Here is a 26,380-nt window from a genome sequence, read left to right as displayed (position 1 = left end):
TATATTTTTGTTGGGACAAAAAAGTTTGTCCGTACTACAGAGGTGTCCATTATTGAGAGGTGTTTGTTAAGGGAGTTTTCATACATGTATATCAGGTACTTTAAAAGTCGTGCTTGTGCTCAGCGGGGATGAGGGTAGATGTAAAAAGAAGACGGTAACATACATGACCTTCAACCTCCGGGGCCTTCTTTCGGGCGTAGGGCCCGGTAAGAAATGATGATGTGGTAATACTGCATGGCACATTACAAGATAAGTGTCTAACACAGAAAAGTTACAACTGTTTGGCGTGGAGTACAGGAAAGATACGTGGCTGGGAACAGCCTGATCCGTGTCTAAATCCAAACACGGATTGCGTTTTTCTTTAACTATACAAACAATACTGCAAAGTGTGAATGGAAACAATGAAACAAAGCGGTAGTACTGTGACGAAATAGAAACAAGAATACTGACGTGCCATGTAATTGTGTAAACGTGTTTAATTTGTACAAAATGGGCATACGGTTGTAGATATTTTGAAAAAGGCAGAAGCACATTACATCCATATGCATGATATACGCATTCCTTGCGTGCCAAGCGCCTAGGTAGCTCATCTCCAATGCCTAGGTACCGTGAACTTCTTGTAGCTATATGGTTAGGGTACATGTCTTTGGCGAGGAAGGCACAGGTTTAATTTCTGGTGGAAGTTCATGTGGTTTGGATCTCACGTTAAGTTGCGGTCCACGTTTCATTTCACATATAAATGAATTTAAAGGAAATTTTACGCAAAATGCAAGTTTAGTTAAGAAGTAACCTATATCTGCAACAATGGGTGATACTTTACAAAATGTGGCGTAAATGAAACACAAATCAGTCTTTTCAAATATTAATTTCATAGCCGACTTGTTCTAGTACTGTAAACATGGAAAAGTACTACCCGTTATGTTTCAAATCCAAAATCAATGACGTAACTAATGGGGGAGGGGGAGGGAACGGAGCTTGTGGCCTGGGTGCCGGATTGGGGAATTCTAAAATTGGGAAAATATTTATTTTCACTATAAGGCAAGGAAAGGGGCTTTAGCAGACTAAAGATAATTAAAAAATACCTCAGAAAATTAACAGGACTCACCAACCTTTGGATCATATCCATACAGCGTAAGTTAGCTTCAAAGCTATCTTATGAGGACACTGTAAAAACCTTTGCAACCAAAAGAGCCCGCTGAATTTTAACTTCATTGTTTGTGTTTTCGTTTAGCTTACATCGATTTAAGAGATTTGCAAAATGTCGGAGTATAATACTCGAGACAACAGCTCCACTTTTGTCATAATTAAATATTCTATTCTACAGCAATAGACTGCTGATTCATTTTACACATATGCAAATTCCGATATAATTCCAAAAATATTTTGATTTGAAGTTATGATAAGACTACAAGAATATGTCAAACATGCTACTCTCAGATTATTTGGCAATCAAATAGATCTTTTATCTTGTACTAAAAATTAAATTATGTACTGCAATTTTGAAATCAAGCTTTACCACTTGAAGAAAAAATGGAATAGAAGAATTAGTGTGTGATGCCATTATCAGGTAAATTGGGAAGCATTTTTGTTGGTTGGTCAGGGGGGAGGCGCTCAGGCGAGTTCTTGCCCCGGGTGACAACTAGCCTAGTTGCGCCGCTGTCCAAAACCCTCCATGTTCGCAGAAAATTGTCAGTTTGGGACAGAAACACGTTCGTAGACATTATGTAATAGGAAATGTTCTCCAAGTTTCAAGTTTCTAACAAAATTGATGCATATACAGTATTCTATGACGTATATATTATACAATTGACATAAACAACATAGTTCACATTTGTAGAGATAATGCTATTCTGAGGTCTGAGGAAAGGAACACTGACATCAAGAGTGAGTTAGTACATGGTTGTTGTGGAAGAGAACTGGGTAGCGTAGTGGTTAACGCATCGACAAGGTAACGCCGAAGATTCCGGATTCAAGTACCGGCCCAGTCATGCAAAAAAATCTTTAAGTTTTACGTCCCACGGTTATGCCGGTTAAGCTAAAGGAGACGGTAATTATGAGAAATGAATGAAATGGTGGAATGAAGAAAGTAGGAGGAAACGGGAGAACCCCGAGAAAACCCACGAACACAGTGTTTGTCCACCACAAAGTCCACACGGCGCGAGCTGGGATCGAACCAGGGACCCCAAGCACCGGAGGTGAGCATCTACCACTGAGCCACCGCGCCCCCCTCCAGTCATGCACTTTTTTACTCTTTGTGTATCGTGTTCGTCATTATGTTAATATAGACATACCAGCTACTTTATACCTTAGTTAAATCCTTTGTATTGCCCCTACTGACTATCATTTATTCAGGTCCTTAGAACACAACATAAGATATAAAACCTTGCATTAACAAAATGATGTCCAAAGGCAGGCAGTTTATTTTTGGAAAAATGTTCTAATTAACAATAGTAATTATGTCATTAAATAATATTTATATTTTCTTAACTACACTTGATCTTCAAAATGTTTTACAAATAATCAGTTACTTTCCGATATCTCTAATATACAAAAATTTCTTTGAAAAAGTTCTCAGAAAAATAGGTCTAAAAATATCAATGTCTTGACGCGCACATTCCGCAAAGTATTTGCAATGTTTATATATTTTCTCGGTCTCCATAAAAGTTTCCTACGATATCAAAATTAAGAGTATTTTCAGATAAACATTGAAAATACTCTCTGCAAATAAATATGACAAATGGAAAATTGAATATAATAATATAAGCATAGGGCCTTTAAGTTAATGATAAAAATGGCCTTAACCACTTGAAAGTCGTCTTTTTTATTCATCTGAAATTTCAAATGAAATTATTCATTACAGTTGTCAATAATATTCAGTTTATATCGCTTTGAATTTCATACAAAACCCCTATTTTTACTGTGTTGAATATGACAAACTTTGTGTTAACTAAGCAGCATTTGCGGTAGGTTTTAGTTTTCTGCTTTAATTGGAAGTGCAGCTGAAGCGCATTGAATGCTTGTAGAAGTTTATGGTGACAATGCTCCAACTGATAAATCATGTAGGGAATGGTTTCGACGTTTCAAGAATGGTGATTTTAACGTTGAAGACAAGCCTCGCTCTGGACAGGAAAAAAAAAAAAAAAAAGATTCATTGGGAATTACACAACAAAGAGTTTCCGTACTAATGAAATCCATGGGAATGATTCAGAAGCAAGGCAATTAGGTGCCTTATGAACTGGAACAGAGATACGTTAAATGGCAAGTTTTCAATTGCGACTACCTGATTCAAAAGAAACAAAGAAAGAGTTTTTACATCGGATTGTGACTGGGAATGAGAAATGGATATTCTTCGACAACCCCAAGAAGAAAAAATACTACGCTATGCCCAGTCAGTCGTTGCCATAGACATCAACATCAAAGCCAAATATTCATGGTTCGAAGGTCATGCTGTGTATCTGATGGGACCAAAAGGGTGTTGTATGCTATGAGCTGCCACAACTTGGCGATTCCAATACGGGCGATTTGGTATAGGCTACAATTGCTCCTTTAAGCCTTGCACTACGAGAAAAACGACCGGAATACGAGCGAAGACATGACAAAGTTATCGGCCTCATGTCGCAAAAGTTGTAAAAAATATTTTGAAACGCTCAAGTGAGATATTTTACCGCACCCACCGTATTCGTCAGACATTGTTCCTTCTAATTATACTGTTCAACAAATTTTGATCGAAAGTATGTAAATTCTTTGAAATTGCGATTTTTACATTCATTTAAGCATAATATGAAAGGAAATGATAATAGAAGAATTTTCTTAGCTCAGGTTGTGAAAAAAAACGCCCTTGTACAACAGTAGCTGTATATATACAAATGTATTAATATTTATAGAACATTTAAGCAAAATCCTTGTAAAAACCTACATTTAACTTTTTTTTTATCTATTTCACTGTGATGTGATAAGCTGGGGAGTTAAGAAGTACCCTAACCTATAGCTTTCTATACCCTTGTACTTCCTTTTTCAAAATTGCGCAAATACCAGTTTCACAGCGATACAGAAAATAAAGTAACCGTGATCAAGTTAAATATTAACAATTCCGTAATAAAAATCAGTATTAACATCAAAACATGAAAAATATGTACAAATACTTTTTTGTGCAAGAACTACACTGCAATGTAGACAAAAGTTTCAAGTGATCCCTTGTACAGGATTATGTTTATTATTTGTCTTCGCTTGGCTTGCCTTTTGTAGGTTACATCTGGAGCATCCCTTGCAATAGTCCAACAGTAGTCGGCCAATATGTTAGAACTCCACTTTCCCTCATATCTCTTCTCCATGGCTGCAATATCTTGATGGAAACGCTCACCATGTTCGTCACTTACTGCTCCACAATCTTCGGGAAAGAAGTTTAGATGTGAATGAAGAAAGTGGAGTTTCAGAGACATATTGCAACCAAGATTTTCGTAGCACAATAACAACTTTGCTACCAGTTGTTTGTAATTTGTTGCTCGGTGTCCTCCCAAGAACTGTGAACAAACACTCTTCAAGCTTTCCCACGCAGCTTTCTCCTCACCTTGGAGAATTTCGTCGAACTTGTGATCTTTGAATAGTTGCCTAATCTGTGGCCCTATGAAAACACCCTCTTTAACTTTGGCATCACTTAACCGAGGGAATTGTCCTCTTAGGTACTTATAGGCCTCATCCTCTTGGTTATTGCTCTTAACAAATCTTTTCATAAGACCTAATTTAATATGTAGAGGGGGAAGCAAAATTCGGTTACGATCTACCAGTGGTTCATGCTGCACATTTTTCACTCTCAGCTGAAGAGTTTCTCTGGTACTCCAATCACTTTTGCGGTAATGAGATCCACGATCTCTACTGTCCCATTCACATATAAAGCAACAATACTTTGTATACCCTAACTGCATACCTAGCAACAGTGCTATTACTTTAAGGTCACCACAAATGAGCCACTGAAAATCGTAATATTTAATGGCTTGAAGTAAACGTTTCAAGTTTTCATAACATTCCTTCATATGAACTGCGTAACCTACAGGAATTGAAGAAAGTTCATTTCCGATATGTAAAAGCACTGCCTTTAAACTCACCTTGGACGAATCTATAAAGAGCCTCCACTCCGTAGGTTCGTAATTAATTTTAAGTGCCCTCATGAGACCATTTACATCTGTACATGCCACAAGTGTGTCTCCCATAGTAAAAAATGAAGTGAACATCTTCTCCCTATTCCCATACACTGAAATATTTACTTTTTCCTGCAATAAATTCCATTGCTTTAAGCGTGACGCTAAAATTTCGGCTTTGCTTTTCGAGAGGTCCAAGTCTCTAATTAGATCACTTAGTTCCTCTTGAGTAAGTCTATGTGATTCACATGGAGGTTCTTCTACAACAAACGTAGAGTCCTTCGAAGTACTTGATTCAGGAGCTTTAACTTCTTGACCATCATCAGAAAAAAGATCGTATTCTTTAGGTGGTGAAAGAAAAAACTTCTGTCCGTTGCCATAGAAACCGTCGTTTCTAGGGCAACAGGTCCTGTCACGGTTAGCCAAAATTTAAAAGAAGACGTAAAAATTTAACGAAGATAAAAGAGCTAATGTAGAGTTGGAGAGGAGTCGCTAAAATTAATTTTCTTTAACGAGGACGATTACGAAAGATCACTTACTAATTGAAATCCAGATTATTTTCCAATAGAGTAACTTCCAATAAACCTTTTGTTATTGTTAATTATTCCATATCGGACTCCCGAAGAAAACTCATCGAAACAACTTATTGACCGTGCCAATAGCGACTACTCTCAATCATGACTCCGTTTTCTTTCATTTAGAAATAGGAAAGAAAGAGAAGAAAGTAGAAGGGTAAAAGAAGGAGGTAGGTAAAGAAGAAAGAAAAGAGATAGGGTATTTTAATGAGAAACAGATTACTGGATAATTCCGGAAATATAGTAAAAGGTCGGGAGAGTCGTTGAAAGACGAATCATTCTAAACGTTATTAACAACTAATCAATTTTGGAATGCTTCGGAATAGACACATGTTCCCTCATACCACCCAGACCTAGCTCCAGGCACCACGATCATGGGGTTGCCCAGACCTAGACCTGGAAATGAGAAAAGTGAAATTTAATTCTTTGTAAAGTTATTCTGACCGGTGACTGATAACTATCCAGCATCTGAACTCTGTCCTCTAGGATCGACCACACATATGAATTAGCCGAGGAAAAAAAAAAATCACACTTATCAACTCAATATAAATTTATGTATCGCATCAATAAAAGTCTCAACTTCCTGGAAGAAAGATGTCGTATTTAGGCTTATTCTTGCTATTTTTGCTTCACTCCTCGAGCCGATTTAAACCATTAGTGACGGTCCTTCATGACCTATATTATTTACCTTAACACATATATTAAAACATGACACATATATTACAGATGTTAATATGACAAATGATATCACTAAAATTACTTATATTAAATCTATCATGCATTCACACGCTCACTCACTCAGGACAGTGTATATATGTTTAAAGGAAACCAACTAACTACAAAGGTATAAATAGTTTATTACATTCATAGTGAAAAAAAAAAGGACAAAACAAATAATTATGAAGAAAATATTAAAAGCACAAGTTCTTGGTTATATATTAATAGAGTACATAGTGTTATATTTTAGTAATTTTTTATATATTCAATCATATTGACAAACGAAAAAGAAAGGAAAACAAAATAATTACACGTATCATATCTTAGGCATGCTAAAGCAAAATGATGATTTGCGACATACGCAAAAGAAAAAAAACTTATTTCACTTAAAAAAAAAATTGGACAAAGAGGAAAGAAAAAAAAACTTTTTGGTGTATTAGAACTTATATGAGTCTCTACCTCACGTCGAGATATTAAAATATTAATAATTTCGAGCGTCCAAATCACAACTCACGCACTAGTCGTAGTGTCCAAAACGTTTCGCTCCATTTAACTTAGTTTGTGGTCATTTATATATATCTCTATATGTATATATATATATCTATTGGTTTACAAAACCATTCGTCGTCTATATTTGGTTTGTAACTGGTAACAGTTTATATCTGCAATCGCACACTGCTACGTCTATACCCATCTAGGGATTTCGAGAAAATAACTTTCACTAGAGGAAGTTTCTCCTCTTAGACGGTCTATTTCCAAATTTATTAATCGAATAATTTCAAGTTATTTATCCAACACTGGGACACTTCACGAGACCTTTCATTAGGATCACTTTCGTATATGTTTATACATGGTTCGGATTAGAAAAAAAAATGATCTTCCACAGGTGTACGGAGTATGATGGTTCAAATTGAGGATAAAAAAAAACTGGTCAAGTCACAGGATACACATGTAGGTGAGAAGGATTCAAGGTGCACTTTCCACAATGGTTTTAGGTTAATTGTCCAGGGATAATATTTGTTATGATGGGGGTTACGTTTAGACCTGCCGATATTTTTTCAATGCATGCCATTATATAATTACAGAGGTTATCACTTACATTGATTCAGAAGAAAAGGAAAATTACTTAAGTGCACGGCGGTATTCTTAACAAAATCTACATTCTTAAATTCGTCGGAAGACTTCTGGTAAACTATAGCAACCAATACACGTCTAGGGGGACAGACACGAGCGCTCTTACATATATTCATAATACATTTAATATCATACTTTTACTTTAACATCATATTCACATACTAATTACACATACATTTCGAAGTATTTATTTCTCTCTATATATATATATATTTATAATAAATGCGCACACATTTAAATTAATCATCCCCAACAATAAAATTTTACAAGGTTGCAACATTGTCCAAGAAAACAAATGACTTCCAACATTACATTTGGAAACAAATTAAATTTTATCTGATACCGCGCGTCTATAAATTTTTAACTTTATATAATCAATTCGTGTTTAAATCATGAAGGAGAAAAAAAAAAAAAACTTTGTGAGGCAGGCACGTAACACAGAGCATTTCTAGATATAACTAGGTAAATCAAAATACAATTTCTGGGCCCAGATTAACTACAAAGTAATCGAAAACCAAAACAGAAAGGAAAGTGACCAACGGATTTAAAAAAGAAAAACTTAAGAGGGACGACGGTGAAAGAACGTAATCGAAGTGTCGTCAACTACGAAGTCTTTGTTCATTTCAGCGATAGGTCAAAATGTGATGGAGGACCCAATCACTATCTACTTTATCCATGAATCGTGTCTTGCAACGTCTCAGCTGGTAATTTCAGATCAGAGTTGTACGTTAAATAAATCGTAAGTAACAAGTTCAAAATCTTGGGGGGGGGGAGGTTGAAAAAATTAAAAAAACTTGAAGAAATGAAGACAGAGAGAGAGATAGAGAAGAAGGAAGACGAAGAATAGGGGCGCCAAAGACTTAAGTGAGAAATAACTAACGCTACAAAGTTAGAAGTCGAATTTCGCTCTCAACAAAATCCATAGCCAAAATATTCTTAATATGCCAAAAAGGGTGGTCTACTCAAATACGTAGACTCAAGGGGCGCCCTGCTGCCAAGGATGCAAGTTCTGTGTCCATCAGATCCCAATCCCACAAGAGTTGGCTTGTAAGATTGAAATCCGATCCCCGTATCCGGCCCAGACCAGCAGGAAAAAAGGAGGGGGGGAAAGGGACCAGGTAACTGCGTCCCCAATTTTGAAATCTCTAAGTAAAAAAAAATATTCGACCCCTTAGAAAAACTAAGAAGGTTCGAGGACAGTAATGAAACTAGAATAGAAGTATTATCTAAGATATCCCTAACTAATGATTTGCCGAAATAAAAAAAAAAAATTAAATAAACTGAATTTTGGATCGGTGATTTCTATTCCAAACCTCACCGATAGCTACCCTGCGCAGACACGCCACAGTCTGGGATGTCGTTAATTTCCCTCGTCTAATTAAACTAAGAAAAGAAATGAAAATACTTAAAGGGACTAGGGGTCGACATCCGGGTACGCGAAAATAAATTTCAATAACTAATTGTTTTGATTCTGTACCCAGTCAGAGCTGTTGCCTCCATGAACATTGTAAGCTAGCCTGAGTAGGTAACGTGAAGGAAAAAAAAAAATCTCACGGAGTGGTACATTCTATTTTTAAAACCGACCAGAAGATATGATTCACTACAGCCCTGTTGTCTAACTACTATTGTCTTTTCATAATTTATTATTCAATATGTCTAGTCAGCGATTATATGATGCTACCCATTCTATCAGATGGTATTACTATGGTTGATTACTATTATGACACATAAACTACAAAGTATTACCGTAGTCCGACTATATATCGCCCTCCGGTCCGCGTGATATTATGGTGCAGGGGTCAGAACCTGAGATGTTTGTAGTTACACGTATCTATTCAATATCTATATATCAACACGCGGCGAAGTATTCACTGGGCTACTATATATTTAACTATATGGGTGTCCTATATTCTATATTCATTTACTACAATATTCATATACTTATTAATATTCATATTCACATTAATATTCATTTGCCACGACGCTATATTCTACAAACACCCTGTTTCCTCTATCTACGCCCAGCCTATTTACACATTTCATCATAATACTTTAAAATCTATAATCACTACAAACATTTTCCCATTCCGATCACCGCACGACAACCTCACTCGAACCCAAGACTCTTTTACCACACACACAATACTATGTAATACTTGGTAGCTTTATTAAGAAAGAAAAAAAAATCCTACGTATGTTCACTGAAAATAGAATTATCCGCGATAATATTTAATGTTTACGAAATTTCTGCAGCAACAATTGACTTCTGCAGCCACGAAGAAAAATGAACATCTAATATAATTCCAAAGCGAAGAACTAGCATCATATCGCCCGACTTCTGTTAAAAATTTACGTATTGTTTATTTATTTAAATATTTAGATTTCTAGACTATGCAGAATGTTGAAACTTTCAGAATATATTAATTTTAGGTCACTTGACCTAACTGTACATTCATATGGGCTGTGAATTATACCTTCTAGGTTTTATTTCGGAAAGAAAGGTCAATTTCATGAAAACTAAATCACTAAGCACCTCGACGGAAGAATGGCGGTTAGTACTGACTTTTGACACTAGGGCTAGCGACGATATAATGAACCCTTGAACAACTGAATGTGACCTTGTACACGGAATTATTATACTATATTACGTTCACTTAATGACGGAGTAATAAAAATTTATCGCATAGTAAATACTACACTGTCCAACACACTCTTTCATCACTTAATTATCACTATCACTGATACTACATTACAAATATACACATACTACTCGAACTACAAGACACATCATGCCACATTCATACTACACACTACATTAATACATGTTATACTAATAAATATACACAGAAATCATTCAGATTTCACCATGTTAAATCGGCTCTATGAAAGGTAACGAAAGGAAAGAAATGAACAGGGCCAACTGGCCCTTATATTTACTAAATCATATTCTTTACTCGACCTATTTAATCGATGCCCTGAGGGGACATATCGGAGTATTAGCTAGCAATAGGACCCCTGCCCTGAAGGGGCAGGAACCCGGAACAAACTGAATGTTCAACTCATCCCGCTGGAAGCCGTACTCCCAATTTGGGAGTCAGATAGGAGCCCTTATTGAAATTTACACGTGCATTGTGATTACTGGACTGACTACCACAAAATTAAATACCGCCATGTTACTAATAAATAAATACAAAAAGAAATCACATCCACTACATACACGAACACAAACGGTAGTGAGGCAGGCCTTACGTAACTAGAGAAGGAATAATTTTAAGGATAAGAATATTTTAAGGGAGAAAACACCACTCCTCCGAAACTGTTTATAGATTCCTAAGAAAACTCGCAAACTGATGCACTTTACAAAGCCTGTCCATAACTAACAATATCTGCACAACATGGCGTCATCTATTTTTTATTTCTTCAGTCCGGTTTTTACTAGGAAAAACTAACAAATTATGGCTCCGTAGCTTCCTGCTTGGTAGTTATTCGACTATTATATTAGTTTTACCTTTTACTGCAGTTTTTCTCACTCCGTTGCGACCTTTTAAGCTCGACGATCGAAATCTGGCTGTTGTCAGCAAGATTTTCCGGCTTGGAATGGAATAATTGCGCCCTAATATCATAGCGTGGGTTTATCAGCCAATCAAAACTAAGCATTTTGGCGGTGGGGCTTTGAAACGAATAAAATTTGGTAAAATCTGGATTAAACTAGTTTTTTAGAAGGACCTAGGTATCTAAAAGAGAGGTGAAGGGTGGTCCTGAAAATTCTGTCGAATTTTAGATTGGTTATTTGATCTGGAAAGTTCCGTCCAATAGTGGATCTATATTTTCGGATAGCACTGACACCGTAAGAATTGTAATAATCCATTTACATATCCATATACAAAACTTATAACTAATTTAAAATATAAATAAAGATATTGATTCCCAAAACTACCATTCCCAATGAATTTTTTACAGTTTTTTCATGTTAATTTGAAATAGAATAACAAATAAAATTACGAATTATATGAACAGCCAGAAATTTTTTGTTAAACATCAAGTACAGTCGGTGCAAAAAATTTCGGGCACCCTCCTATTAAAAACATAATTTCATTAGACTGTAATGGCACATTACAGTGGGTCAGGAACAGGTAGTCCTTCTCCATGTGGAACAGGGCGCATTGCAGAAGGAATGTTAGGATAGATCAAGGCCCGCTTCTTCTTCGTGGAAATTCCCTTCTTGACGGAAGGAACCATACAAAAATAACAGTCTCTGATGTGGTCGCTTGGCTCCCTCCAAATCATGGACACTGCAAAAGGCATTGAGCGCCCCTTCCCATTAATCCAATTTCTTAGATTGCTGGCACAAGTGTTACACACAATGTGGGGTGCCCAAGATTTATCTTGGTCTCCAATTTTACAACCAAAGTAATATTGATAGGCTTTTCTTATTAGTGGTGTTATAGTCTGCTTTTGTGAGGAAAATGTCACTTCCCCACACACGTAGCAGAAGCTATCCGCACTGTTTACACAATTTCGCGGCATTTTTGTTTATTGAAATCCTCAAAATGTCACTTGAAATAGTTCCGACAACTATTTAAAAATATACATTCGAAATACAAGTATTTTTGCGTACTTGTAGTTGTATTTTTATGTCCTGCACTACACAAACGTCACACCCAAAACGCTAATAACTGCACTAAACCTTTCTTTTCTAACAATAGCAAAACACTACTGAGATAAGGAACACAATGAAACCAAGCGTTTATATAGTTTCTCCAGTGTTGCCGGATCAGTGTAACATTTTACCCCAAACGAAGCGAATATTTTTATTTTTAAAGCGTTATTATTAGGCATGCCTGTAAAACGAAAAGTAGAGCTAATATTCGAAAATAACTTTCAAATTCGTGATCAGCACCACAAAATCCATAAGAATTAGCTGATTTTGTTCAATTTACATTTTCGTTGTTGAGCAGTGTTACTGGTTGTTCCGATGGATGCAGCACGATTTGACAGGTCACCGGTTCACTTCTTTTGCAGAAATCGAAAATTTGCTCCTAACTTCGATCGCCTCCAAAGACGAAACATTTTATCAATATGGAATTCGAAAATTGCCCGATAGGTGGGGGAAAAGTAGTAGCCAGCGATGGACAATACTTTGATTAATCTGTTCATTCATTTTGTTTTGAAATAAATGCATTTTTGACCACAAACAAACGGACCGAAATAATTTGTACTCCCAATATTATGTTCTGATTCCTGGAAAATAGTTGAACTTTCAAACTATAAGCTTCTTCCCCCCCCCTCTGCCCGTTTTATTTTATTTTATTTATTTTTATTTTATTTTATTTTTAATTTATTTATTTTCCGCAGTGAGCCACACAACCATTTTAAGAGTAACAAGAGCAATTGGCAAGGTCCATATTCACTGCTTTTCTCCGGTAAGTCTACTCTTTTATATTTCGTATGTTTTTATTTATTTTACTCTTATTTTCATCCCACATAAACAAGACTCCAGCGGAGAGTCGAAAGTCTAAAAGTGCAAAGTTTTTTAAGGAATCAGAATTTCACCTGAGTTCACTGATAACATTTCTGTGCGTGTTAAGTTGCTACCTGAAGGTGAAATTAAAACTTAGTTATCTGAGAACTCTCAATTATGAAAACAATAATACTTCATAACCTGGTTATATTTTACTTACATTAGTAGATTGGTTATAAGTTCAAGGACGTACAGACGAGCTCAGATAACAGTAGTGCTCGTTTTTTTTTTTTTTCTTTCTTTCTTCTCAAAGTACTATAGTTCAAAAAGGAGACATATAGCTCAAATACAAGTTAGTATGCAACTTACAGGTAAAAACATAAGAGTGGAGATTATCATTCGGAACAAAATGAAGCCTATACGGTTTTAAAATGGATTTTGCAATGCAAGGATGATAGGAAGCAATTAATTTCAAGAGACAAGAAGCAAGTAAATCATGTTTAAGATTGAAACACACACCTGATCCGGAACAAGACGGATCCAGAAGAATATAATTAATACTGTCAGGGTCTGGAATGGTCGCTTCTGTTACATCTCCCAGAATAGTTTCAACACAAGATGCACCTGCATTACTTATTATTTTACACATTTCTTCGTATCTTGATTTATTCTTCTCTACGGCATATATTTTTCTGCAAAAATAATTCATAAAGTTAAGAACTGTTCATGCTTATGTACATTTTATTAGTACATTTAGGGTTTAAAACAAAATTTATGTTTACGTAACAATTATGTGAAGTAACCCATAGTTATGTGTACTTCTGTTATAAATTGTTAAATTTATTCATAAACATTTAATCAGCTTATTTTCATTTCTTCAAGTAAAACATATCAGAATAATTGAAATCTTCTATTCAGTTAAAACAAAACTTTTATTTATGTTGTACATTCTCAGACAGCTCGAGTAAACATGTATATTCTTATTGTCATTGCAAAAGATACGAATAAATGTAAGACTAGTTTCCCTTCCGCCTAGCAAAGAACTTCCTGGTTCATTGTACGCAAGAGTTATTCTTCCGATGAAACAAAACGGCAGAGGACATGTTTTCAAGCGGTAATCATTATGGACAGTGGTCGAAGTGAGGCGGTATGCCGTGGTATGCCATACCCTCTCTGGTTTTTCAGTGATGAAGACATACCGCCTCTGGTTTTTCAGTGAACGAGACATACCATCACTGGAAAGTGAATGCCAATATAACTTTAATAAATCCATTTTTACACAGTAATTGACGAATAGCTTTGCACGTCAAAGATTTTATTTCTTATATAGAAATACTTTGTAAGCTGACAACACCGACATTTTTGTTATCTTTTTCCTACCTTTTGTTTTCCAAGTTACGCCTTGCTCCTACGTAAGAACTTGTGTTTATGGTATGGTTGCAGATAAGGATCACATGACAAAAACAAATGAGTCATGGGTTCAATCCAAACAAAAGATAGTGTATTGAGGCAACTCGTTTAAACTGAAATCGGAAAGCATCGTTATGAGTTCGCCGGGATTTCTTTTGTGTCTACAATGATAAACTGGCTTTCCCGCTTTCGTACGACATTTTCAATTTGCTTGTACTGATTCTGGAAAGAATTCCAAAGAAAGAAACCAGTACAAAGTGTTGTTGGATAGGATAACAGATGTACAGAATATATCCTGTACATGTTCTACAGAATATGAGTTTGATGTTGGAAGCACTAGGCGAATAGAAGTTATCCCTTCAGCTACAAAGCTGAGAGATGACTATTATTCAAGCTCACAATTTCATAAAGCAAAAAATACAAGTATTTCACTCATTGAACACTCGTTCTGGTGAATATTTCGAAATGAAAAAACAAGGAATCTAGTGTAAAATATTAAAAGCTGTTGAGCTACATGGCCCAAATAGAGTGCAGATAATAGACAGAAAGACGTTTTATGCCCATCTGAAAGGAGAAATGGAAAAACGAATGCTTACTACTCAACGTATTAAATCTTCTTCATTCAAATCTGATACATATGCTTCACTGTATCATGAGTATTAGAAAAAAAAAGGGATTGATGCTGCGAACAGAGTCGTTTCCTTTGACGACGGGAAAATCAGATTTCTTTGTCAAAAGTTTAGAATCGATTCGAGAACAAATGTTACAGCGTTTAGATAGTATGTGAATAACGGCATTATTCCAGATGATCTGAAACTGCTTGTGGCAGCAATAGACACTATAATCATATCAACAGCTGAATGTGCAAAATCATTTAGTGCTATGAACAACATATTATTAACTGTAAGGAATCGACTTTAAGTACCTTCTGTAAATAGCCTATTCTTCTTGAAACTCTTCGTCTGATGGAAGAGTTTAAGTCAGAAAAATTTGTGAAATCCTGGCTTGGAAAGGGAAGCAGAAGCGCAGATGATGTCAACAGAATGAAACGGAACCAAAGTAATATCCAACCTCCAGAGATGAATTGTTTAAAAATTGTTAGAACGAGAACTCGGTTTTTAAACATTTTCGTGTATAGTTCTCTATAATACAACACAAGGGGATATTTTTTTTTTCTCAGAAATTCGGAAAGCATCTTCATGCTCCCCGTAACTATGGCGATGCTTTCCCATGGTTTTGAGTTGAGTTGATTTTAGTTTAGCGTCCCTTTCAGCAGCGAGGCTATATGAGACGTGGACCTAATGATTAACGTGGAATCCGAACCACATGAGCTTCCGCCGGGAATCGAACCCGGGGCTCCCACGCCAAAGGCGCGTACGCTAACCGCTTAGCCACGGAGGAGCTTTCCCATGGTTTTGAGTCATTAAGTAAATAAAAATGCAATCTTTTAGGTAACATACCCTCACTGTATTTCAACATTTAGATAGCAGGTATGTCGAGTCAAAGTCGTAATGAAACATACCGCCTCTGCTTTTTTGACACTTCGAACATTGGTTATGGAGATTTGTTAGGTGCTACATCGAGAAGAGAAGCATACAATACCATTGGGGACGGCTTTGCTCCATACCTTTTGAGTTATAGTTCTGAAGGTACATCAATGAAACAGTTTTCCAGAACACCTGATTCATTATGCAGAGATGAAGAACAACGTTCACCATAGATTTGTTTCAACGACCCTACCAAATTGATAGGATTTGGTTCCAGATGTCAGCTAGTTTCGATTTCTTCAGTTTCCTACCAGACAGCGGAAGACGCAGGAAAGATCCATTTGTCATTCCAAACAACAAGGACAATGCCAGTCACCCAGGAATTATTCAGGCTAGTGCTCATCCTTTTACTATCGTAATCTATATCTTTCTCATTTCACTTTACCTTTCAAACTAGTCCCTTTTTCACAAAATTGAATCATTTGAATTTTATTTACATTCAAACATAACCTTTAACAGTTAAGTTTCATGCAGGGCATAAGTTTTCATCCCCACGTCTTACATCCCTTAGTTTAGCGTTTAGTAGTTGTAATCTGAGCTATTAACTGATGCCCCGTCCACGGTACAATTAAGTATGTAAATTACGAACAGATTATGTATTACAAAAGAACTTTAAATAACACAAGATAACATACGTTTTTTATACATCCAGCATAGTTATTGACACATATTCCTTGTATTGAAATGGAATTACATCATATTACTAATCTTGTTGAAATAAATAAATAAATACCAAGCTGTAATATCATAACTGGTATCAAGCGGTAATAAATAAATTCAGTTTTACAGGAGAAAACTTGAAAAGCTCAGTTATGATATTGCAGCTTGGTATATATTTTAGACGCTGAGAACGATACGTAATGACGGAGTCTGTCCGTCCAATTCCCCTTTTTAAAAAGTTTAGAAAATTTTAGAAAGCAATTTGCCCTTCCCATAAATGTTGTTATGTTAGTGTGAATCTTCTTTTTGGAGAAAGATACTGTGAGATCGTAAAGCTTCTCACGTGGGGAATATCGTATTACAACTTCGAAAATGGGTCTATCTCAGCATATGTGTATGTATGAAATATCCTGTAAAGCAAATCTTCCGCAACTACTATAGTATGAACGATCAAAAGATTCTAATTGTATAATGTTATTATTTTATAATTTACAATAATTTTAGTAATGTGAGATCCTTAATCCAGCGTGTGTTTTCAGATATCGTGTGATTTCTACTGTTTTAGATTTGACAAATGAAGTGCCACTCTATGCGACTAGTGTACTGGTCCCAAAATATGCCGCACCTTTAAAATTCAAAGAGAAAAAGGACAAAAGGAAAAAACCTGAACATGAGACGCTTCGTCAATATTTGTTTTCTTTGTGTTGTGTCTGATGCTCCTAAATAACACTTAAACTACTACTTCCTACAGCAGACTGTGTGTTTCTTCAGCTTTTAGAACCTTTAGTATATTTTTTTTTAAGTAAGAGATCATAGTTTACAGTGTCAAATGCCTTAGTAAGATCAACAAAGAGTCCAATTGCCCACTTTTTACTACTTATCGCGTGCATAACAGTACTAAGAAAATCGAAAATGCAGAATCAGTAGATTTGCCAGTTAAAAACCTATGTTGTGATAATGATATATTATTAGATGTAGTAAATTGGAGCTTTATATCAAATTGCAGCTTTTGAATACGTATTACCTATTTATCAATAAAATATTGCATTTTGCTCACTAAAATTGGAGAAAGTGATTTTTCTGATTTTAAGACTTTATAATTGTTTATGAGAAGAAAAAAAAAGTTTTTGAAATACTATGCATTAATTTACTGGAGTCCACATGACCTCAGTGTGATGTGTGTGTGTGGAAAGACAAGAAGTATACGGTAAGAGCGAGAGTTAGGATGGAAAAAGAGAAATCAGCACAATTCTGAAGAGCATACAATATAAAGGAACGTGCTAGTAAAAGCCAATTTCTTGTAAGATAGCGAATTTAAGCCACACCTTAACATTTGACACTTATTTGAATTTAAAAAGTGCACCTTCTTTCCGGATCAATTAGCAAATACGGTAAGGTCCTGAAAACTCGACCTAATGCGGACTAAAAGGGGTATCGAGTTACCCAAAATCTCGAGTTTTGCAGAAGAGGGGATGGATTACTTACGACCCACAATATTTTACTACATTTTACTCTAACGAAAGTTCTAGCACAATACGGGACACAGAAAAATACATATCTAAAATAATTACTCAAGCTAAAAAATATTAAAAAAAAAAAACTTAGCTACATACAAAACTGAAGAAATGACTAAGTAGTTCTTTGTAGGAAAAATCTCGTAGTACTAGACTGTCTATCACGCTCATTTCGTCTTTGTTAGCACCATATAGGAGATGTTAGAAAGTATTGCCAACTATTAACAGTTACAATCACAGTTTACGTTTGCGACTAAGCATCCACAAATTTAACAAAAATTTGTATTCATTATAATTCGGTTAATATTTCTGAAAACTAATTCTTTGGCCTCTGTTACATATTTCGATACTGTCTATCTATTAAAATGCTACAATAGCAATTAAAAGCGCCCGAGCTCCAACGTATAACTATGCCTTTCAAATCTTTTATTTACGGTTGTGTGTGATTTCACGTTTAACAGAGACAAACATTTTAAGTACGAGTATTTTAAATAAATCAGTTAACTAGATCTCTTTCATAAAGTTTATGATATAAAATTGTTGTTCAAAGCCTTTGTATTTTAATCATCTGACGCACTGGGCATCGCGTTTTTTGTACAACACAACTCTTCCCTTGGTTAAGTCCGTTCCTTTTTATTCCTTAATGTTTCTATTCTTTTTCTTCTTGTTTTTAATCTCCGTGACCAAGACTCCAGGAAAGAGTCGAAAGCTTGGAGCTATAAAAATTTAGGAATTACAGAAATCTGTAAGAAGAATGACAGAATATCTGAGTATGGTTTTGCAATGTCTTTTATACTTTCCTCGTTTCCGAAAATAATGAACAATTTCCAACAACAAAAATTACGAACCCAGATATTGTTTTTGCACGTGAAAATTGCAGGCCCATCAGGTAAAAACTGATCAAGATATAAGTAAATGGATTTTGTAATTTTCAAAAAAGTACAATAAGCGGTTATGAATACCTCCATCTTTGCTTTTTAGCCTTTTCATTTATATGGGAAATTATTTTTTGTTTTCTTTTCAATGGACAGGAATATTAATAGAATGATTTGACTTTAATAAATTTGTTTAAATTATTCTTCAAATCTATTTAAATGTCCTTCGGAAATCCGTAGAAAATGTTCCTGTCTGTTTAGAGAATTGCTAAAAATATTGAAATTATATATTAGGAAAAGTAATATGCAATAAACAACATGTGAAAAAAAAATATGCGCTTCTAATTTTACACACTTTAAGTAATACACAAAATTTTTAAATTACAAATTTACTTCCCACCCACCTTCTGGTACTAGACAGGTAAATGTCCTTAGACCAGAATTACGACTGAGATATACGTCACGATTACACTTACCTGTTATAATGTCATATCCTGATTTTACCTTATCTCAATTGTAAACAATACGACCGGAAGTCTTACCAGATACCTATAACATTTTTAAGGTTTAGGACAGCCTGTTTTAAAATTTATAGTTTTACTTTAAAAGTTTTTATGAAAAAAATGAAAGATGATGTGAATTTTACCTGAAATTATTTTCAGCGCAAATACTATACCTTATAGATAATAAAATTTACAATAGTACAAGTCCATTTAATTCTTACTTCATACAGTATTACTTTGTGTGCGAAGTAAGCATCATATTCTCTTTGATTTACGCTAACATTCCAGTATTTGCTTACTGGGACTAAATGAACATGATTACAAGGATGTTTGATTGTGAAAATCGATCCTGAATCGAACACATTTTCTATAAGCCCTTTTTCAATATCAACTATCATGATCCCAAGAGGAAATTACTACTAATAAATTATCACAACTAAATTTACTCTGCTTTTTTTTTTTTTTTTTTTTTTTTTTTAATAAATAATGTTTTGAAAAACTTACCCTTTATTTCCCATCAAAGCAGCCAAATGTGCCGTCTTCATTCCTGGCCCTGCACACATGTCTAAAACCACACTTCCTGGCTCAGGTGACAGAAGCCAAGAGGCAAGACAACTTGTCTATCAAGAAAAGAACTATATTTACATATTTACTCAATAATAGAATTAACATATTGAGAATGAGTGATTTGTTCCAATTTCATGTAACAAATTAACTCTTTAATGTACGAATTAATTTGGTTGTGCTGATTTTTTTCTTTCTTTAATGCATTACACAGGTAAATGTAAATAATATAGTTTGGGCGGTATCCAGTTACCAGATGGATGCCATTTGCCATCATAGTGTTACAATAGTGAAGAAAAGTTTGGTGCCAATCTCAGCAGAAATCATGTATTATGAAAGATTATAAACAAATTAATTTTGATGTAAGGTAAGGAAAAGATGGATTTGTGATCTATTCTACAAGTATCAAAAGCATATACGCTTTGTTCTTCTCCATGTGCTTAATGTGCTCTCAGCGAGATCTCTACCACTAGATGGAAATAGTGTGGTAGTAAACGTTCTGCATTGATCCCATACGGCATCAGTATGCACCATTTTCTAATTATATATTTTATTTATTTAACAATCACCAGATACAGTTCAGAGGCCATTTTATACTGAATATCTAACAACAGCAGCAACAACAACAACAATGGAAAGGATTTGGGAAGGTGTCGGCCAGGGCCTGTTTAGTAGGTACCATCCCGGCATTTGCCTAGTAGGACTGAGAGAAACCCTGGAAAACCCAGTCAGGATGGTCGCCAACGGGAATCGAACCCGCGACCTCCCGAATGCGAAGCCAACGCTCTATCACTTGAGCTACTTCGCTCGGTTGTAAGAATATGTTATTGTTCTCATGATTATGAATTCACTATGATGCAATTTAGAATAAATTTTGCCTTCAGACCAGTGTTTCAGTACACCAACCTTATATAATTAAATTCCTTGATTCTTTTCCATGACAAATTATGATTTTCCCTGATTCTGTAGCTATCATTTTTCTTAGTACAACTTATGAACTAACATAAAATATATTGGGAAAGAACAGAAGGACTGGAGGGGGAAAAGAAAAATTAGATAGAAAAGTGGTATGAACCTCAATGGATTAAGAGGAGGATATGTAGGTAAATTGGACGAGCAGGCTTGTAAGTCATGAGTTAATGGAATGCTGTGCTAGACAAAATAGAACAGAACATGTTAAAAGGAAAGAATGAAAAGAATAAACAACATTCGCAAGGGCAGGTGTCCAAATTCAGAACCGGTGTGCAAATAATTACAGAAAGTACGTAACAAGCCCCTAATTAAAAATGAACTAATAAAAACTAATAAAAAAAATGTGTACATGCAATTGTGAGTGAGAAGTCCTTTTCCTTTTGGAATAGTTTTGGGGAAAGTCGCAAGTGACAGCACCTCATTCTGCGTTTTGGTTATAGTTTTGAGAGAGTAAGCCGATAGATGCTTTAGCTGTTACGTAATCTGAGTTTCATACCTTACGTAATTTTTGTGGTGAATGGTGTAGCTTTCCTAATTGCAAAGTTACGACTGGGAAGTTGAAAGAATGGAACTTCAATACGCGTGGAAAAGTGTTTAATCAATCTATAGTATTTTGGACTTAAACGTATTAAGTGTGTGTAATGGGTATTATGATTTTGAAGACATATATATATATTAAATGAATGCTGAAAAGCAGGTTTGGATACGAATAATATTTATGTGTTTTTGAAATATAATTTTTGTGTAAGTAACTTCCGCAAATGGTTTGAAGTATGGTATTTAGCTACATTACCTTTGTCTGCTATTCGTACGGAAAAGGACCCCGCACTTTTCTTATGGAAAGTGGCTTTCGGCTAATGTTGTTGAAACTTCGCTGGTTGATAGTTCTTAACATGTGGATCAAAAGTCTCAATGGGCACAAAGACCGAAATCCACTCCTTCCCCCCAAAAAACCGCCTCCAAGTAGCTGGGGGGGATTGAACTGATTTTAGCATGTAAAACAATTTGTTGTTTTAATCAACTCAACAAGGACCCCAAACAACCACATGTTAGACTATCAAGCTACCCCACTTGACACCGCCCTTTGCCCCCCACATATCCCCCCGCGAATTACCTTACGGATGTTCCATATTGCTGTAGTTTATAGTTGCGCGTATGTGTTGAAATACCTACAGTTTTGGTCTCACCGACGATATAATGGGTTTCACGTATCGCTGATTACGAATCTGAGGTGACAGCTCTAGAATTCAAGATGGAGGATCAATATGGCGGATCAAAAACACGAAACTCCTGAATGTAGCCACAAATAGCTGTTTACTAGGGTATTTTGGGTCGTTGGTTACGAATCTGAGGTCAAAATTCTTGAATTCAAGATTGCAGATCCAATATGGTGGATAAAAACGTCGAAGCCACAAATCGTAGTAGACTAGAGTGTTTTTAGATCGCTGTTTAAGTACGCAACATTCCTTGATACTTCAGCCACCATGTAGAATTATTCTGCACCCTTGCCCTTTACCAAAACCCACCACAGATATCTTAATGCTGAACGGTGTTAAAATAATTCATCAATTATCTGTTCATTATTTTCATCATTTCGGTTTGCAGCATGTAATGTGGTACTTAGCAATGAGTCATCGGGATATCTAATATTCTGTAAATGTCGTGCATGGCCTAAATACCACAAGACACTTGCAACGTGCGCATATGTACTTAATGTACGAGCACCGCTTTGACATGTACAGTAGTAACCTTGTATAACATTTTGATCATAATCCTGGTCATCTTCATCATTGGCTACATATGCTATGAAAACTTGATGCTTAGTTGCATTGCGGAACCTTGAGTAGAGACGTATGCGCAGAATCCCGGTTCAGTTACGTTTTCGTCAAGCTGGAATTGCTCATCCTTATCTCGTATTAGTTTATCTTGGACGTAAGAGGATGAGAGATCTACTTGATATGTGCCTACAGTGAAATCTCGTAAGTAGTTTAAGTTAAGTACAGAGAAATCAATTAGGCCTTGATCATTCAGCGGTACCCATTGACCGTTCCTTCTAATAAGATTATCTACCTCCACTCTTGCTTTAACAACGTTCGGCATGATTGACGTATTTCTTATTTCTCTAGCTAATTCAATGGTTGCATCTTGCATGAAAATAACGGGATGGTATCTGTTCAAAATAGCTCCAGCTATGCGATAGAAACTATTCAGTTTCTTTGCATGTTGCAGATTCAACGTTTGTGCTAGAAACTTAAAAACAGATCTCAGATCCCCGTTCTTGCCTCGACTATCCATCGACTTTTAGTAACTAGTCGAGAAGTATTCGCATCTTCTGTTGATAGTTGTCTTTCACGTGGTAGTAGGAGTGCGGGCATTCTATGATCAATTCCTAAATATTCCAGTAAAGGAATTGCATCGCGGTATCCTCTGTCTACTAACACAATGACCAGGATTATGATCAAAATGTTATTCAAGGTTACTACTGTATATGTCAAAGCGGTGCTCGTACATTAGGTACATATGCGCACGTTGCAAGTGTCTTGTGGTATTTAGGCCATGCACGACATTTACAGAATATTAGATATCCCGATGACTCATTGCTAAATACCACATTACATGCTGCAAACCGAAATGATGAAAATAATGAACAGATAATTGATGAATTATTTTAACACCGTTCAGCATTAAGATATCTGTGGTGGGTTTTGGTAAAGGGCAAGGGTGCAGAATAATTCTACATGGTGGCTGAAGTATCAAGGAATGTTGCGTACTTAAACAGCGATCTAAAAACACTCTAGTCTACTACGGTTTGTGGCTTCGACGTTTTTATCCACCATATTGGATCTGCAATCTTGAATTCAAGAATTTTGACCTCAGATTCGTAACCAACGACCCAAAATACCCTAGTAAACAGCTATTTGTGGCTACATTCAGGAGTTTCGTGTTTTTGATCCGCCATATTGATCCTCCATCTTGAATTCTAGAGCTGTCACCTCAGATTCGTAATCAGCGATACGTGAAACCCATTATATCGTCGGTGAGACCAAAACTGTAGGTATTTCAACACATACGCGCAACTATAAACTACAGTAATATGGAACATCCGTAAGGTAATTCGCGGGGAGGGGATATGTGGGGGGCAAAGGGCGGTGTCAAGTGGGGTAGTTTGATAGTCTAACATGTGGTTGTTTGGGGTCCTTGTTGAGTTGATTAAAACAACAAATTGTTTTACATGCTGAAATCAGTTCTTCCCCCCAGCTACTTGGAGGCGGTTTTTTGGGGGGAAGGAGTGGATTTCGGTCTTTGTGCCCATTGAGACTTTTGATCCACATGTTAAGAACTATCAACCAGCGAAGTTTCAACAACATTAGCCGAAAGCCACTTTCCATAAGAAAAGTGCGGGGTCCTTTTGATTGAAAGTTCGAAAGTTACATGAGTAATAGTATTAACCGAAGTTTTGAAGAAGGAAAGATCTGAAATCTTCTACTGCTTTATTTAACTATCTCCTTTACAATGAGAAATAAGAATTGTAATCGGTTTAGACAGACAATACATGTTACATGAATGCCTTTGTTGTTTATGGCCTATTTTAAACATGGTTTGTTTGTATTGGCAGTCTTAGTAAATATTTCATATGAGTTTGACTTAATTCAGAAAGAATAACTAATAAAAAACTAAGTAAATTCATTGAGCAGGGGCTTTTTTGCAAATGAATTTCATTTGTTATATACTCTAAAAACAGGCATTTGCACAGAAATTGTTAAAAGCTGAACCTTATAAAAAGAATTAGCTTGTCAGTTAACTGTTCATATTAAATTATACACGTTACAATTGCATACGTTATTACTGAAATACAGGGTGGTCATGCATTAATGACGGAAAATTTGGGAGATGAATCTACAGGTAAAAACAAGCAAAAAATACTATATGAACATTGGGTGAATGCGGCTTCATTTGGACGCTAGAGGCATCTGAAATGTCACCTTCTGAAGCGGCAATTTGCAATATCGCAAGAATTGACAGAAATACGAATGTCGGGTCAAAAGATATCAAAGGAAATCCCATCCGAAGAATCCAATTATGCCTAAATGATGGCGAAACAGTGGCGGAGCCAGAGGCGTACGCAAATGAATGAAACGCGGAGAAAATTGAACAATTTACACTGGAAAACTGTAGCAGGGCATGTTACATGGAACATGCAACAGTAAATGTTAATGAACAAAAGCAACAATGGCTACGTAGTATGGACACTATGGGTGTCAGAATGTAGGAATACAGTATCTTTGTACCGGAGAGAAATAGGGATGTCGGGTCAAAAGATATCAAAGGAAACCCCATCCGAAGAGTCCAATTATTATATGTACTGCGGAACAGTGGCGGCACATGGGAGTTACAAAGAAACTGTTAAACACTCTTAGTGATGAAACGTGCAAATCGTACAAAACACGTATGGAAAATAAAAACCAGTGTACTGTAAAACCAAGAAGTATTGCACTTACCGTGGTCAACATAATGCCGTCCTACAGAATGTGTTCAATATGTCCTAATTGTTCTTCGAGACAGACAGTTATACGATGGCGTAAGGATTCTCTGACTGGTGGCAATAACGCTGGCGTTTGCCGTAGTGTAGCAAGTGCAGCTCATACACGCTGGGGAAAATCTCAATGTCATGCACGGGCCGTGTATACATGAGATTCTTCACGTAACCCCAAAGGAAAAAAATCTAGGGTATTCAGGTCGGGTGAACGTGGGAGCCATGCTCGTCTGCTACCACGATCTATCCACCTGCGTGAAAATGTTTCGTTCAGATATGCACGAATAGTGTAAAATGAATAGGAAGGGACGCCATCATGCATAAACATACACTGTCGTGTCCTCAGTGGCACGTCTTCAAGCAGAATAGGTAGGCCCTGGGTCAGAAACTGGAGATGCGATATTGCGTAAACTGTTCAATCACTGTGGTAAGAAGTGTTATTCTACAACGTTGTCATCAATAATACCAGCCCACACATGCAATTGGATACGCTGATGATGCTTCGTCTCTACAATTGCATTCGGGTTGTTGGGTGCCCATCGATGGTCATTGTGGACATTTGTGATGCCATCCCTTATGAATACCTCATCCGAGAACAACATCTCTGCTAGAACTTTTCTCTGTGTTCCATTCACTTTCTTTGTGACCCCTTGCACCGCCACTTCTTCGCAATTACTCATGCATAATTGGATTCTTCGGATGTGGTTTCCTTTGATATCTTCTTACCCGACATTCCTATTTCTCTCCATGACAAAGATAACATATTCCCTACATTCCGA

At 36.1% G+C, this 26,380-nt stretch overlaps 1 protein-coding gene across 1 annotated transcript in view; it reads right to left on the bottom strand.

Moving 5' to 3' along the window:
- LOC145671275 (28S rRNA (cytosine-C(5))-methyltransferase-like) overlaps positions 1–26,380 on the bottom strand; it is a 49,399-nt gene that overhangs the window by 4,772 nt on the left and 18,247 nt on the right. The window contains exons 4-5 of the mRNA XM_081740216.1: positions 20,036–20,151; positions 13,542–13,714 (exon numbers count right to left, since the gene is read on the bottom strand). Of these exons, the coding sequence (XP_081596342.1) occupies positions 13,542–13,714; positions 20,036–20,151 (289 nt within the window). The remainder of the gene's footprint in view (positions 1–13,541; positions 13,715–20,035; positions 20,152–26,380) is intronic.

The sequence above is a fragment of the Thermobia domestica genome, chromosome 15 (genome assembly GCF_964235325.1).
Source record: "Thermobia domestica chromosome 15, izTheDome1.hap1.1, whole genome shotgun sequence".
In the NCBI taxonomy this organism is placed as follows: domain Eukaryota; kingdom Metazoa; phylum Arthropoda; class Insecta; order Zygentoma; family Lepismatidae; genus Thermobia; species Thermobia domestica.
This window is presented reverse-complemented; position numbering and strand designations above follow the sequence as displayed.